The 15,601-nt window shown below is 37.5% G+C and overlaps 1 protein-coding gene across 11 annotated transcripts in view; it reads left to right on the top strand.

Moving 5' to 3' along the window:
- The window catches only part of SDCCAG8 (SHH signaling and ciliogenesis regulator SDCCAG8), a 147,573-nt gene that overhangs the window by 73,122 nt on the left and 58,850 nt on the right, over window positions 1-15,601 (top strand). For 8 of the 11 annotated variants that reach the window (XM_050950396.1, XM_050950392.1, XM_050950393.1 and 5 more), the window contains exons 14-15: window positions 10,298-10,425; window positions 12,990-13,098. The exons of 2 other annotated variants lie outside the window; for them this stretch is intronic. In XM_050950396.1, the coding sequence (XP_050806353.1) occupies window positions 10,298-10,425; window positions 12,990-13,098 (237 nt within the window). The remainder of the gene's footprint in view (window positions 1-10,297; window positions 10,426-12,989; window positions 13,099-15,601) is intronic. One more of the 11 variants, XM_050950398.1, reaches the window with a different exon arrangement.

The raw sequence follows: 15,601 nt of genomic DNA, 5'->3' as shown, positions 1-15,601 counted from the left end.
ATGAAAGTTTAACACCTGATTTTTTTTTTTTTACCTTTAGGAAGCTGAATAAAATGTTTGGTTCATTATGATTACAGGTGATAAAATGCTTTTAAAACTTTTTTGGGCACAGCTTTTTTCCTTTTGTTGAGTGAATTTTCTGTTTCTTAAAGAATACCTGAATTACATGTTGTGAAGGATATTTCTTATTCCAGAAGAATGAGACTATCTAAGAGACTAGTTAATAATTCAGTAGTATGTGGTTATCAGAATCTGTTTATGAAAAGAGGGATGAGTGCATTAATAGATACACATAATGGATCCTGTTGACAGTATAATGTTTATCCTGACCCAAAATTATTATTTATTTTTTACAATTTATTCTAATTTTATGTACAGACAGTATTGTAGTAGAGAGATGGATATGCATCTTGCACAAGGACAAAGTGAGAAAATTATGTTTTCAGGCTTCAGTTTAACAATTATTTATAAAAGTGCTGTATTTTTAACATCTCTATATAAGAGCTTAAAAGAACAATTATTTCAAGCAATATAACAATTGATGTGGGACATTTTTGGATATTTAAAATAATTTGATTGTTAACTTTCTTATCCTCCTGTTCCCTTCTCCCTAACTCAGTTTTAGTAAATAGTTTTGCCTCACGTTTTTCTGCTCTACAGCACAGATTTTCTTTTAAGGTGGAATTTGGTATTTTTGTTTAATTGTAAATCTTCTATTTATAAAGCCTTTACTATTTTGTCTTTTGTTATAACTAGAAAATATTTAGAGCATTTGTACCAATTTTTTGCGTGTTTAAAAAAGACGTAAGGAGAAAGACATAGTTGTTGTTAAAATAATCTTTTATTTTTCCTCCACATTATTATCTTCCTATACCCAAAAGTAATTTTCACAAACACATTACTGTACAGAACTTCTTATTCTGGTGGTTAGCAGAAGTAGATTTAAATCCATACCGACAGTTCATTTGACAATGACCTTGAGGGGCTTTGCTTCTTGAAGAAGAAAGCAGAAGCTTGCAGTAAACAAAGTTCACTTCTGACAGATGGATTGAATGACAGAAAGGTTGCGAGTGCCAGAATAGCCCTGGCAGAGGAGGAAATGTTCAGTGGAATCCAACAGGAGAGGAGGTGTGAACAGGTGCAGGGTTGCTGACGGAAGGGGAACCAGATGGAAGGAGCCAGAGCCAGTTTATTTAAAGGAAAAGGCAGAAAACACTGAAAGGCTGTGCAATCAGTGGCTTAAAGTGTGCATGGAAGAAGGTAAAAATTCACAAAGCAAAACTGCACAGTGGGATATCTAGCACTTAGCATAATGGTACTAATTTGTGAGTTTAGTTTGAAAGTTGCTATTGAAATACATTATACTTTATCCTGTGAAGACCAAGGTATAGATATTTGAAATCTGATTTAAAAAAAAAAAAAGCTTGACATAAATATTGCCTGTGCATTATTTGCAATATTCAATGCACACAAAAGTTATGATTACAGAATCATGTTAAGGGTGTGCCACAAACTAACCAGAGCAAGAAAATATAGAACTGTCAGACTAGATTTCCATTTTTAACTCATCACTCTGGGGTGCCAGCATGCCTAAGTCTTGCCACACGTAATAGGTCATTCATCTACTGTTGGGAGTCCTCTACCATATCTAAGCACAATGGTAATGCTCAAGTGCTGTGGAAGTTTTGCCTTTGCACGTCTCCACTTCTATTGTTTTTGGTCACATCTTTAATTCCAGTTTGCTTCTATATTTGCTAACTTATTCTAGGACAAGAGAAGGATTTTGATTTTTTTCACAGCCCAGAAGAATAAAATATTCTCCTCCCTCAAATGATAGCATTATCCTTATTACTTTGTCCTGTCATGCCACTTCATTTCTGCTCATGGGTTTGATCTTGTAAGGTGCTGAGTCCATTCAGTTCCTGTTGACTTAAATGGTAGTTGAGGACAATTGGCATCTTGCAGGATCATGCCTTTGAATAACCTCAGCCAGAAGTTATTCACCTAAGGTCTGTCCCAAAGAAACATCAGTGAGAAGTCAGAGAAAGCACCAGCACCAACCTCACAAACCATCACATGTCAAGAAAAAGCCTCTCAAAACTTTTTTTAATGTTGTAGATGGAGATTGTTGTTATTTAGATAGTACTGGAGTATACATTCAGTAAATGGCTTCTACAGTAATCGAACACTACAGCATTTAATCATTTGTAAAAGTCTTTGACTTGCTTGCTCATAATTGTCTTACAATAGAATGTGTTTTTGTGCATATGTATATTTAAAAAATTAAGAAGTGGTGGGATGGGGGAAAATTCCTTCAGAATAGAAGGCATGCTACAATAATTGGGGCTATAGTTCAATACTTCACATAACCCATTTGTTCCACACTGCCTATAACCAATATGCTGTTGGTTAGTTCCCATACCAGCAAGTTTATCAAATCTTTACACCATTCCTAATGCTGTGTTCTACCTGCTCTCCTAGTCTCTTCCTGCACCATTTTACATTGTTGTCCATTATTGTATGTTGGGAAATTTATTTGAAAGATGCAATCTAAGATTAAATAGTATTGCAAGGCATGCTACCAACTACACTTTTACCAGAATTTCGCCCGCTGTAAATGTATTTGATGACCTACTGTAAGTGCTGATTATTGATCTGAAAATATTATAAACCACTGAAAAAGAGCAATTAATTGAATAATATTTAAATAATTGTGCATTGATATATTAAAAATCCAAATAAAAAGTGGCAATGTTCTGTGTATGGCAGCCAATTTTCAATGTTAAAATTTTAGGGAGGAAATACCAAAAGAAAGAGATCATATTATGGATGAATTGTTTACAGATAAAAGCTTTTACATTGAATTGGGGGGGGGTTCAATTTTTATAAGTGAATCTACAGCTTCAAAAAACTGTATAGACTGAAACCTATAGACAGAACTGGTACTGCCCAAGTCGTATCTATTAAGGCTTCTTCGCATTGCCTATTTGATATGCCTAAAACCTGACCTTTAGGGAGCTCTTGTATGGATGAAAGGGTGATTCGGGTTCTATGTCCATAGAATACTTCAACTCTCTGAGAACATTGCCAAGGTTTCCAGTTGATGATAACTGTTCAGTTGTTGTAATGTGTACAACTATCTACTAGGACAGCAACTTTCAACCTTTTTTCATTTGCGGACTCCTAAAAATTTTCAAATAGAGTTGTCGACCCCTTTCGAAATATTAGACGTAGTCTGCAGATCCCCAGGGGTTCACAGACCACAGGCTGAAAACTGCTGCCTATGGCGGTAACAAACTTTCGCTGAACCTGTTACACACAGTCTGTGGACCCCCAGGGATCTGCAGAGAACAGGTTGAAAACCACTGTAGTAGGAATTATAGTAAGACTTCAAACTCATTTAATACCACAGCTGTTGTAGGGTGATATCTTCTTTCCACAAATGACAGGCCAGATATAAAAAGATGACCTGGACATTATAGGATTGTGTTCCACTTTACCAAACCTTCAGATTGTCTAATTTCTCATTAAATGATTTCCATTTGGACAAATACAAAAAATATTTTAAAGCCATAAGCTTAGTTTTAATTTTGGTAGAATAATTTTGGCTATATTGCATAAATATAAGCGTCTGTGAAATAAAGTTTGTCAGTGAGCTGTGAAATTATGTATGAACTTTCAGCCTTGGCTGAATTGTAAAAGCCAAGTTGAAACTCCCTAAAAATATAGAATTTTATTAAAATACTAACACTAACTGAATTCTAATGCAGTAAGCACACAGTACTGTCATACCCTTTATTAGTAATGGCCATACTGTTTGCTTTAATGTGAGAAAGTGATTGTAGGATAATCTGTCAGGTTGCTTGAGGATAATCAGTTGCCTAAATTTGGATATTTGTCAAATTTTAACTCTGATTGCGCTGAATAAGGTTTTCTTGGCTTTGTAAGGTTTCTGAGAAGTACTGTCATCTTGGGAGAGAGACACTTTAATGCTTGTAGTTAAGAGATTTTGTTCTGTTTTATATCATTTTAAAGGCAATTTTTACACTGTATTTGAACATTTTAAGTGTGTATTTGAACACATTTAAAATACAGCAGCAGCTGGAATACCTTATTTAGGTCCTGAATATAATCCTACACCGGTTATAGCCTAGTGTAACTTCATTGACTTCACTGGAATTACTCCTGATTCTCATTGATTTGAGATCAGAATCAGGTATTTATTGTTATAGAAAGCTATGTAAGTACCCATTGCTAAAACACCAGTTTGCTATACATCAATAAAAATAATAATTTTATAAAATAGTCTGTAAATTTAAATGCTCTGGTATAGAACTGTTTTCACTCTATCAATGACACAATCGCTGAAAAGCACTTAATAAATTAATCCATAAATCCATGGGTCAGTGAAGCATTTGACCAAATAAGTAAATCTTAAACTATCTGGATGTTCCTCAAACACAGTCTGCTGGCTGGAGTCCGTTCCAGTAACGTGTGCCCTCTGAGAACACCTTGCAACCAACAGTAGAGAGTCCATGGCCAGTTTGCTCCCAGCAACTGACAGAGAGAGAGAGAGGGCAACCCAGAATGTAACTGCCATGAAGGGCAATCTTTCAAAACCCGATGAGGTTTGAAATAATGACCTGGTAATAATGGTTTCTATGGGTTGGTAATTTTTATACAGTTCTAGTACACATACACATGCATTGGTCTTTTTTCCCCTTCTAGAGTTCTGTTAATTTGAAAAATAGATATAATACTAGTATTTTATGCTAAACATTTCCTACTTTGTATAAGTATAGTGGTCATCACTGAATTTCAGTTTTACCTAGTTACAACACAGTGGTATCTGAGATCCCACGGGTATTTTCTAGTCTAAACAGAGAGATACTGAGGAATCTAAGCGAACACTGTGTGGTAACGGTGGATAGATGTGGTCATCATTAAAAATAACTGAATGGCATTAAGCAGAATGGAATGGGATGACAGATTTGAGGGGTTTTAGATTAACAGAGGGAACAAATTAAGTCCATGCCTTGGGTGAATGCCTTCCTGGTGCATGGTAATTTACTTTTAATTTTTGAAACCCTAATTCCCAGTGCCTTAATATCAGAATAAGTTGTGAAGAAGCTGCATGCTAGCCCTTCTACTTGCAACATAGCTGTAATCTGAAAATGGATTAGTGAAGGATGGAGGGGAGAAATTTGTGGGAAATTCTGTCAAACTTTTTATATAGGTCTTTCTACTGCCTTCATCATCGTAGTAGTTGAGTGCCTTCAGGTAGTAGATTAAGTTATGTGATTAACATCTCTCTCATCTTCTCCCCGGGGAGAGAATATTGTGTGTAGTGAAGGATTTTGTTTTTGTAGGGTTCTGTTTAGGGATTTTTATTATCTTTTAATGTACATGCTGTGTGTTTATGGTAAAAAAAAAAAAAAAAAAAAAAAGGCAAGATCAAAGAAGCGGAAAGTACTTAGATTTATTCCATATTTAAAGATTCTGTATGTAGAATAATACATGTTTTGAGATAAACAAGGCCTGTTAGCTCATAGACTCCATCCAATACAGGATTGTTTCTTAATATTAATTTCTAGTACTTTGAAATGATCTGATGCTGCTGTTAGTCTCATGCAGAATTTCCATGAGTACAGTGGGAATTCTATGTACAGAGTGACTGCAGGAACATTATACAGTTAGACCAGCAAATACAAACTTTTTCAAATAATGAATATGGATTACAATCTCCTAATCACAATTTGTTTGCTACCCATATGGCTGGGCTATGTTCATACCATTATCTGGCTTTAGAACAAAAACTCCCAAACTGTGGTGTGTGGAGCACGTGCTGATGGTTCACAGAAAACTAGCTAGTTGTATGCTGTTCTTCCTCCCTATTTCCAGCTGCTAAAATGCATTAAAATACCTTCTGAATATATTTGCTTCTCTGTAACCAAATGCAATAATTGCCAGGGAGTTGTCTATATTATTGTGGATGGGAGGAAAAGTGGTCTATGGGACTTTCAGTAGGAATATAAAAGGTCCAGGAGACGATCTGCATTAAAATGTGAGCCATACTATGAAAACATTTGAGAATCCCTCCTGTAAAAGGTTTTTTGTCTCCTCATGTCCCATTTGGTACACATTTTGGTGACTGAGAATTGAAAAGCTCATCGTGACTGAGAATTGAAAAGCTCATAGTCGAAGTCTTCACTCCTATGAGTAGTCAAATTTGAATATATGTTTTGTTTGAAACAAAATCTGAATTAAAAAAATCAAGAAACAAAACTAGTGTTCCTGGTATTTATTGTGGTAAAAGCATAGAATACATACATGATCTGACTAAAGTTCCTTAAATCTCTCGCCTCATCTTGGTAACAGTCCAATTCCCAGGAAATGCTGTATGCATAAATAGAAAATACTTCCTGATTTGAAAAGAGTAGTTAAGATGGGTTTCATGTTTCTTTACCTAAGTTTCCCCATCTGTAAAATGGAGATACTGATTCTTGTCTCCTTTGCAAAGTGACTTGGGATCTATAGATGAAAAGCATTATGTAAGAGCTAGGTTGTGTATTCTTAAAGAAGAAAAAGGCTGGGGTTTTTTCATTGAAATATATCTTTATTTTATCCTTCAGAGGACTTTCTAATTTTCATCATTTCAATGGCTTTAGCTCTGATTTCAGTGTCAGACATTGATAAATGTAGTAGAGTTTCTTGATTATTTTAAGGCTTGTCCATCAAGATTAAAATAAATAAATGCAATGAGATTTCATTTTTACTAGCATTAGGCTCAGCTTTTAATTTTTTTTCCTATCATGTGTGAGGAAGATACAGGATGCTCTTTGATTTTCAGTTTTTTTTCGTTAGACTCGTTGCTCTTAATGTTAGTTCGGTTATTGATGACAAGACAGTTCAGAAACATCTTTTAAATTCAAGTCCTTGCTAAGATTGTACCAAAGTGATGCAAAGTACACTGGACAAGATGGGTCTGTGTACTGGCAGCTGCTCATAGAGATATTTGGTGTAATTTTCAAAGCAGTTGGTAAGTAGGTTTCCTAAGTGCTTGTGTCACTTTAGAAAATGGGACATAGGAGACTGAAGCTATGTCTACACTACCGCAGTAAGTCAACCTATGCTACGCAACTCCAGCTATGTGAGTAACCTAAGTGGAGTCGACGTACCTTAGGTCAAGTTACCGCGGGGTCTACAGCGTGGGGGGTTGACGGTAGAAAATCTCCTGTCAACTTACCTTACTCTTCTCGTTAGGGGTAGAGTACAGGGGTTGACTGGAGAGGGATCTGCAGTCGATTCGGCGGGTCTTTACTAGACTCACTAAATAGACCGCCAGTAGATCGATCTCAGAGTGTTGATCCCAGCTGTAGTGTAGACCTGCCCTATGTAACCTAAGCGCTTTTGAAAATTTTACCCATTGTGCATGAAGGAGAGGCACATCCTTCCAGGGGTAATGGAGGACCACAAGCCTGAGTGTCCTTACCCACCTCTGCTTGCCATTATGTAAGAGAGGTATGTGCACCCTCGTCACAAGTTTCATGCTACTGTCAGTGTTGGCCTTCCTTGATTCTTGCCAGAAACATGAGAACTGATACTGTGTCTGTGCTTGGCCTTCCTTGAGTGCCCAGGGTGAGGCACAGTCTAGTTTAATGTGATTTTAAAAAAAAGGTTTGCTTTCAAAACTAGGATTGTGAATGATATGATTAGGCACATCTTATTCTGTAATGTTTCCATTACAAAAACATGTAATGTTTGTTTCCATTACAAAAACATGTAATGTAAAAAGTTGCTTAACTTTCCTCCTCCCCTCCCCCCCTCCCACCCGGCCAACATGTTGTCTTTTTGTCACATCAGACCCTGTCCTGCCTCAGGCAAAGCTCCCACTGCCTTCAAGGAGAGTTTTGTCTGAGGTCAGATCACAACATTGGGTCCAGGAATTAGAGTGTAATGTAACCCACCCACCATTTATATTGCTTTGGCATAAATGTAAGCAAGGAGATGTAACGCTGTGTATGTCATGCTGGGATATTGTAATATCTCAGATGGGTTATTAGGCAGAAAGCCAAAGGTTAAGTGCAGCAGCCAAATGAGGTGTGGCACTATCCTTATGTGACCCATTCCCAGAACGGTCTTCTTATTTTATAGCCCAATGCAATGAGTAATATCACTGAGAATAATAAAAGGATTTCTTAAATTGTACTTTCAAGGTATTCTTAAACCAATTTAAGTAGTTAGAGCAAGACTGTAGAATTTTTTTTTTTTTTTAAACCTGGATCAACCCCCATATACATGAGCACACTCAAATTTTGGGTTTGGTTCACTCTAGATCCAATCTTTGCAGTGGTTCATAGCAGGATTAAACCCCTTTGAAGCACAGGCCATTACCTAATACAGGGCTAGGCAACCTATGGCACGGGTGCCGAAGGTGGCACGCAAACTGATTTTCAGTGGCACTCACACTGCCCGGGTCCTGGCCACCGGTCCAAGGGGCTCTGCATTTTAATTTAATTTTAAATGAAGCTTCTTAAACATTGTGAAACCTTATTTACTTTACATACAACAATAGTTTAGTTTATATATTATAGACTTAGAGAAAGAGACCTTCTAAAAAGGTTAAAATGTATTATTGGCACGCGAAACCTTAAATTAAAGTGAATAAATGAAGACTCGGCACAACACTTCTGAAAGGTTGCCGACCCCTGATCTAATATATGCATATGTTTCCCTTTCTTGTTACTCATGCTGTCTTTGCTTGGTATGTGTGTCAAAAAAAAAAGTTTGCATGGTGTGTGATAACTTGACATTTATTTTGACTCTGTAGCGATTGCCACATCTTGTATATTCAGTCAAGTAAATTGCTAGCAAACTTATGTCTTCAGACCTTAGTAGTGGGACTGGCAATTAATCACTTGCATACAGCCTTACTGTATAAGCCCTAAATGTTTACACACGCAGGATCAGTCCTCTGTGACATGTTAACTGTTTCCTGTGAGGTACTAGATGCCCTCAACTAGAGCCCTGTGCAATTTTTTTAGTTTTTATAACTTTTCATTTATTTTGTTGTATTGTGGGAAGGATTGAGTCCTGCCCCTAGCGAGATGGGCTGCTCAGGGACAGGTGGGTTGAGTCCTGCCCCTGGGGGTGTAGGTGGGAGGCCTGTTGGGGCGGTGTCAGGTCCTGTCTCCAGAGGGAGGGGATTGGGTCCTGCTCTGGAGGTCTGTGTGTGTGGGAGCCCTGGAGTGTGTCGGGGTCAGGTCCTGTTCCTGGAGTGTGTGTGGGAGGCCAGCATGGATGGGAGCAATAAAGTCCTGACCCTGGGAGTGAGTAGTTGGGTCCTGACTGGAGGGAGTGTGTGTGCACGTGTGCAGGCCCCCAGGATCTGTGTGTGTGTGTGTCTGTCTGTCTTCTGGGGGAGGGGTTGCAGAGTAATCCTGTTCCATACTCACCCCATAGCAGCAGCTCCCATGCCAAGAGGCTGGATCCAGCTCCCTGCTCTGGACATCAGGTCTCAATTCAAATTTCTCCCTCCCATCTGTTATGAGGCAAACCTGAGTGGAACTGTGACCCTGTAAGGCCCAGAGCAGGGTACAGGGCCAGTCCCAAAGGACAGGAGCTGGTGCTGCAAGGTTAAGTTTTTTGTTCTGTTTTATTTTACAGGCTATTTTTTGTTTTATTTCATGTTACGGTATCTTGCATTTACGAAACCCAGAGGGCTCTACCTTCATCTTCTGTTGTCTTAAATTAATGGTGGAAGCATTTCTGCTGTTTGAATGCTTAAGCAAACTCATTAAGCTTTTAGAATAGCTGTAATGTGAGCACTGTGGGAACTGTTGCCATTGACTCAACTCCCATTATTTCACTGGGAGTTTAGTTTGTCTCAGGGTCAGGCCCCTAAACTTTATCAGTAGATGAAATATATAACAGTTACAAGAGAACAGATAAACTGCACAAGGCAAATCAGATCTTAAGGGAGGCTTTCTTATAGTAAAGGACTCGTTTAATATTATAAAGTATAATCCAAGAATACATGGATTATTCTCTGGAAAAGGAATCCTTTTTCACTCAGAAAATAGGTCATGCTTTTGTCCATTTTCTGCTAGCCACTGGGGTGTGTTTGTCATTGTGAGAGAAAGGTTGGCATGTTCAACTTCAAGTGTGTGTGAGGGGGAAAATGTTGTGTAAAGCTAGACCAATTTTTTTAAATTATCAGTTGAACTATCCATTTTGGCATTTGACTTATCTGTAGAGTAGTATATTTTGTATTTCTGTTTCCTGTTTGTTTTTATAGATTGAAGAAAGAAAGTATTCAGCACAGTTTTAGCAATGAAGCAAAGACCCGAGCCCTTCAGGCAGAGCAAAGAGAGCAGGAGCTGACACAGAAGATGCAACAAATGGAGGCCCAGCATGATAAAACTGGTAGGTGGTTGAAAAAGATTAGAACCTGGGCACTTACTCACAAGCCAGGCCCGTGCCTTACTGTGAAATGACATCAGGAACACCTGTAACCTTTGGCTGGCCGAAGGGAGCAGATGCTAACTACACCGGAGATTCCGAATTACATATTAGTTAGCGTTTAAAAGAGAAAATGGAAAGTATTGCCCACTGTCTGTTGATTTCAGAGTGCTGCTCTCACATCTGTTGCACCATCTGGATTATGAGTTTATTTACCTGTATTCAAGAAATGTAAAGCTGAGAGAGACCACAACAAAGTAGAAAAACAAAGGGCTTGTTTTTGGCTGGATTTTCAGGCACACATGTTATATAAAGAAAATAGCATCAGAAGCTCTGCGGGAAATGCTCTGAGCTTACAGTTAAAGTCTCCTGAATAGCACTGAACAGTTCCCACAGTACACACATTATAGCTACTCTAAAAGCTTAATGAGTTTGCTTCAGCATCCAAACTGGAGAAAAGCTTTAACCATTAATCGGTTCTTAATTCACTGTCGCAGCTGGATGTAATTCACTGGCTCCAAATTGATATGTTCCTTTATTTAATCTTTGCAGCCTCCAACATTTTTAGCATTAGTATGTTTTTCCCCCAGTCTAGAACAAGGATGTTTAATCCTTTTGCATTCTTCAAGTTATCACTACTGCAGTTTAAATTTACTAATACAAAGCATTGACCATAGCCGGAAGCTTGGCTGGAAGCAGACATCCTTCATCACCCTGGCTTAGCTGACCTATAACTTTTTACCTTTAATCTGAAAAGGACTTTCAGAATATGCAATTTCGTTTGTTCACAGTCAAAACATTTTGCCCATTGTTTGACCATTGTAATGCTCCATGTTTATGAATGGCATTAGGCAAAATAAGGATAACTCCACATTTAATATTTAACCAATTACATTGTTAAAGGCTCAAATTGTAGCTCTTAGACCCCATGGAATGCTAGGTGAGGGAAATCTGTAACATCTACATGATGGTGGAAGGGGGTGCTATAACTTATGCAGAACATCATGCCTACCATCTTTCTGTGAAAAACACATTTGCCTGCTACCCCTTTAATACCTCTAGAAAAGAGGTAGCTGACATTTCTTCCCAGCCAGTGCTATTACAAGAGATGGTGAGCCCACATCCACCCTTTGTCCTGTGCAGACACGCCTCCTGCAGCATTGTCACTGGTACTAGTGGGCCTTGCTTTGTGTTAAGGGAGTACAAACAGCTGCATTATGACTGCCTGCTACACAGAGGTGGTAGAGGGAAAGGAGCTCTCTCTCTTTTCTTTCCCCATTCTGTGCACATCTGCATATGGGCAGCTGTAATTTGGCATAAATTAAGGAAAACTAACGTACTTGCCCCTCCTGGTCAGTAAGATGTTGTTTAATCTGAGTGTACTGAAACAAGATTGGATGTGTCAACTTTATATCTCTACTAAGAGTGGGAAGAGTTGAAAAAATGGTCATTTTGTTCATAAAAATATCATAAACATTATGCATCTATGTATTATAGGGGATATTATATACTACTACTGTAAGTTGGATATAGATGGAAGGACTACAATATTCTAGTCATAATTGTATAAAATGTATTTCATTATATATCATTTATTAAATCTGAAGGAATCTGGTAACAATACAAACAAATTATTTACAGTTTCAGAAATGATTTTAAGACTAGAAATTTAGGGAATACATGGTCTTCTCACTTGAATATGGAAGACCTTTGATTTCTAGATAATCGGTTTTGGCCCAGTTTAGGTCAATAGTAACAAACTAATCAATATAAAATGGTGGTCTAAGTGCAGTTCCCACTGGACATAGATCTATGTATCTACCTCACATTTGTCAAATGCTGGTTGTCAGACTCAATAGAAAGACTGACTAAATTAGCTGATTTCTGCAAAAATGGATGAGATATCTTGGTGGGCCCAGTAAGGACATTATCACTCCTGATTCTGTACCTGTTGGGTATATGGAGGACTTCAAAGCCCAGTGTTTGCCAGTCTGATGCCCCTCATGAACATAAAATTCTCAAGTTTAAGAAAAACAAACAAGTGTGAATTTGGCATTTATGCTAGTTTTGTCACAAAAGGGTTTGGTCCATTATCACCTTAGATAGCCTCTTTGTTGAGTTGCCTGCATGTCCGTTGTGAATGAGACTGCTTGCTCATCCTACCAGAAAGAGGCAGTAAGGACAACTGTTCAAAAGTCTGGTAGTGTGAAGTGATGCTCAACTCCATTTATGATCTCAAGAGAAGTAGAAGGTACTCTGTACCTTGCAAGATTATGCCCTAATAATGAATTGCAGGAAAGGTTAAGATAAATGTTTGTGGATATCTGAGGGAAGAAGTGGCTTAGATTTTTCCCATTCAGAAATTCTTAAATTTAGCCATTCTTTGGTAAATTGTGATTAGATCATTATCCCATGTTCAAATGCCTGGAATTTAAACCATATTTTAAAAAAAGTGTGGGGGGGGATAAGAATACTTTAAATCTTTGTATCAAGTCTTAATTTTATAAATATAAAAATATAATTTCTAGTGAATGAACTGGATTCTTTGCTGACCTCCCAGAATACATTCATAGCAAAATTAAAGGAGGAATGTTGTATGTTGGCAAGGAAGCTGGAACATGTAACAGAAAAAAACAGGTAGGTGTCATTTTGCTACTTAGAAGTGAGCTACTGTATTTATTTATATTTATTATTCTCTTCTAAAACTTGTCATCCACACCTATTCCAAATCTGTTACGGCATCTGCAATTTGAGAAACCAAGATGGGATTTTGCCCAGGGTATTTCTAATTTTACGCTTTTCAAATGGTGTTTCCATTTAAATTACTTGGACTATTCAGATCTGAGAAATCATATATTATACTCTTCTTAGGATTAGTATTCTTCAAATAAAAAGTAGTAAATTAACTGTCAAATTGCCACAATTCTAATGTATGAAATTATGCTAAAAATAATTAATAAATATTCAGTTAAATATCTTCATCTCACATGAAGAAGCTGAATTCTGTTGCTTATCTGGGATTAAATGACATAATTTTTTTTAAATAAGCCATTTAGTTTACAGTAGCACACACTAGCTAGTGGTTCTGGATTTTCATCACATCTTCCCTCTCAGCAAACTCTTGTGAAAATTGTTGCTCAGTAGGTGTCTGATTCTATAGCCTCCATTCATGTGGCATTCCCATTGAAGTAAATGGTAGTTCTACATGTGGAACAACTAAAAAATTAGACTCCAAAGTAGTTGAGTAAATGTAGGAGTTTAGAGTTGCACTATAGTCATATACAGTATAGTGTTATGTCCTGTTCATAGTTACCTTTTAGGCTGGAAGAAGGTTATCCTGCAAAAAATTGGGATACTTTGTGGTTCTAGCACTGAGACTCTGTGTTCATATGTGAGATTAATCAAATAAACCATATGATTTTGTATTCCAAAAGAGTGAAACTCACCTCTTTGCAGAGAGTCTCCACAAGCCTATCCACCATTAAATCTTACTTGCAAGACAAAGTGGGTACTGAGTGGAGCATACACTTGGTTCATACTCTCCATATGAGGTGAATTTCATCCAAAGTAAATTTGGAAAGCAAAGGATTTGGAGAAGGGATTAAAAATGGAGGAAATGTAAAATGGGTCATTTTAAAAAGAAACTCCCCTGTTGAAAATGTCATGCTGGTTCCGCAGGAGGCAAAGAAGCAGCACTTTTGCCAGTCAGTCTGCCTTTCAGGTTGTCCAACATTGTAAGAGTAACATAAGACGACTCACAAAATAGGAAGAATTCAGAGAACTGATGAAGCATGAAGCCATAACTGGCTGCAGGCAAAGTAATAATTTAAAATAATTGAATTAAGATTTATTCCACCTGTTCATATAACCATACTAAGGGCTTCCAACACACACTCAAACCTTGTCAAGTAACATATGAAGGGTGGGTGCAATGAATGAAAATATATACTTTTTTTATTTAAATAATTCTCAATAATTCCCTAGTCCCCTCATTTTAGCCAATGTTGGCTGACTAACTTCTTAGAAGTGTCAAGGATGTGAAAGAGGACTGGGTAGCAGCTTTTTCTATCCTTAAAGAAGGGTATTTTGTGCATAGGGAGCACAAAGCATGAAGATAATTGTGAGAAGTGGACATATGGTGGGTTGAGGCTGACGACATGGGAATAGGGGTTTGATTCAATCCAGAAAGAAGAATGGATAAATTGGGAGAGGCAGAATTGTCAAGGGCTTTGAAGATAAGGAGAGAGACTGAAATAAAGATGGTGGAAAATAGGAAGCTAATAGAGGATTTGGTGAGACGTGGTTAGAATTTCAGACAAGAAAGATTATCTTAGCAGCTGTACTTTGAATGACCAGAGGAAGTAATGTCAGAGCACCCAGTGTGCCGTTGGCTTTCACATCCTCTCAGCTCGAAGTAATTTTGTTATCTCATGATCACTGTGTGCAGCTACAATTCCAGGAGTCAATGGAGAGGGCATTTTCTTTTAAAATAGAATTCTCTTACAGATTTCATAATATGGTGCCTATATATTATTATTCAAAACAGATTCTGATCATATAGTTTATTCAGTGTGTCCTATTTGTCTGACATAGTGGCCAAACCATAGGTTTCAGTTACTGCCAAAATCCTGGATTGTGCATAGCGCATTAGAGTGTCTAGTCTAGTGATTAGAGCAGAGATCTGGGACCAGAACATATGATTTCTCTTCCTAGATATATTGTTTGCCATTCTACTTGGGAACCTCTGTGACTCAGTTTCCCCATTGGTAAAATGTGGATTATACTTAACAGGAGTCCTGTGATGCTATATTAATGTGTGTAAAAACACTTAAGCTTTTGCAATAAGAGATCCAATAGAAGTATAGATTTATATAAGATATTTGGTGCACATTTAGAAGAAGCAGACTAAGTTTAAGTTTTCAAATGCATTTGTACATGAAATGTGTTACCTTCAGCTGTGTATCTACCTCGCTACACTTCATACATGGTTCCTGTACGATATCTGTAATACATTTTTTGTTAGGTAAAACCTTTTATTGTGAGCTAACCCCTACCTTGGGCAAGATAGATCTCAGGATAGAATACTGAACAAGATTATACACCCCTCAGGCTGCACAGAAGAAAAATAGTATATATTAAG

The sequence above is a fragment of the Gopherus flavomarginatus genome, chromosome 4 (assembly GCF_025201925.1).
Source record: "Gopherus flavomarginatus isolate rGopFla2 chromosome 4, rGopFla2.mat.asm, whole genome shotgun sequence".
NCBI classification, from domain to species: Eukaryota; Metazoa; Chordata; order Testudines; family Testudinidae; genus Gopherus; species Gopherus flavomarginatus.
Note: the sequence above shows the minus strand (reverse complement) of the source record. Positions and strands in the feature narration are given on the sequence as shown.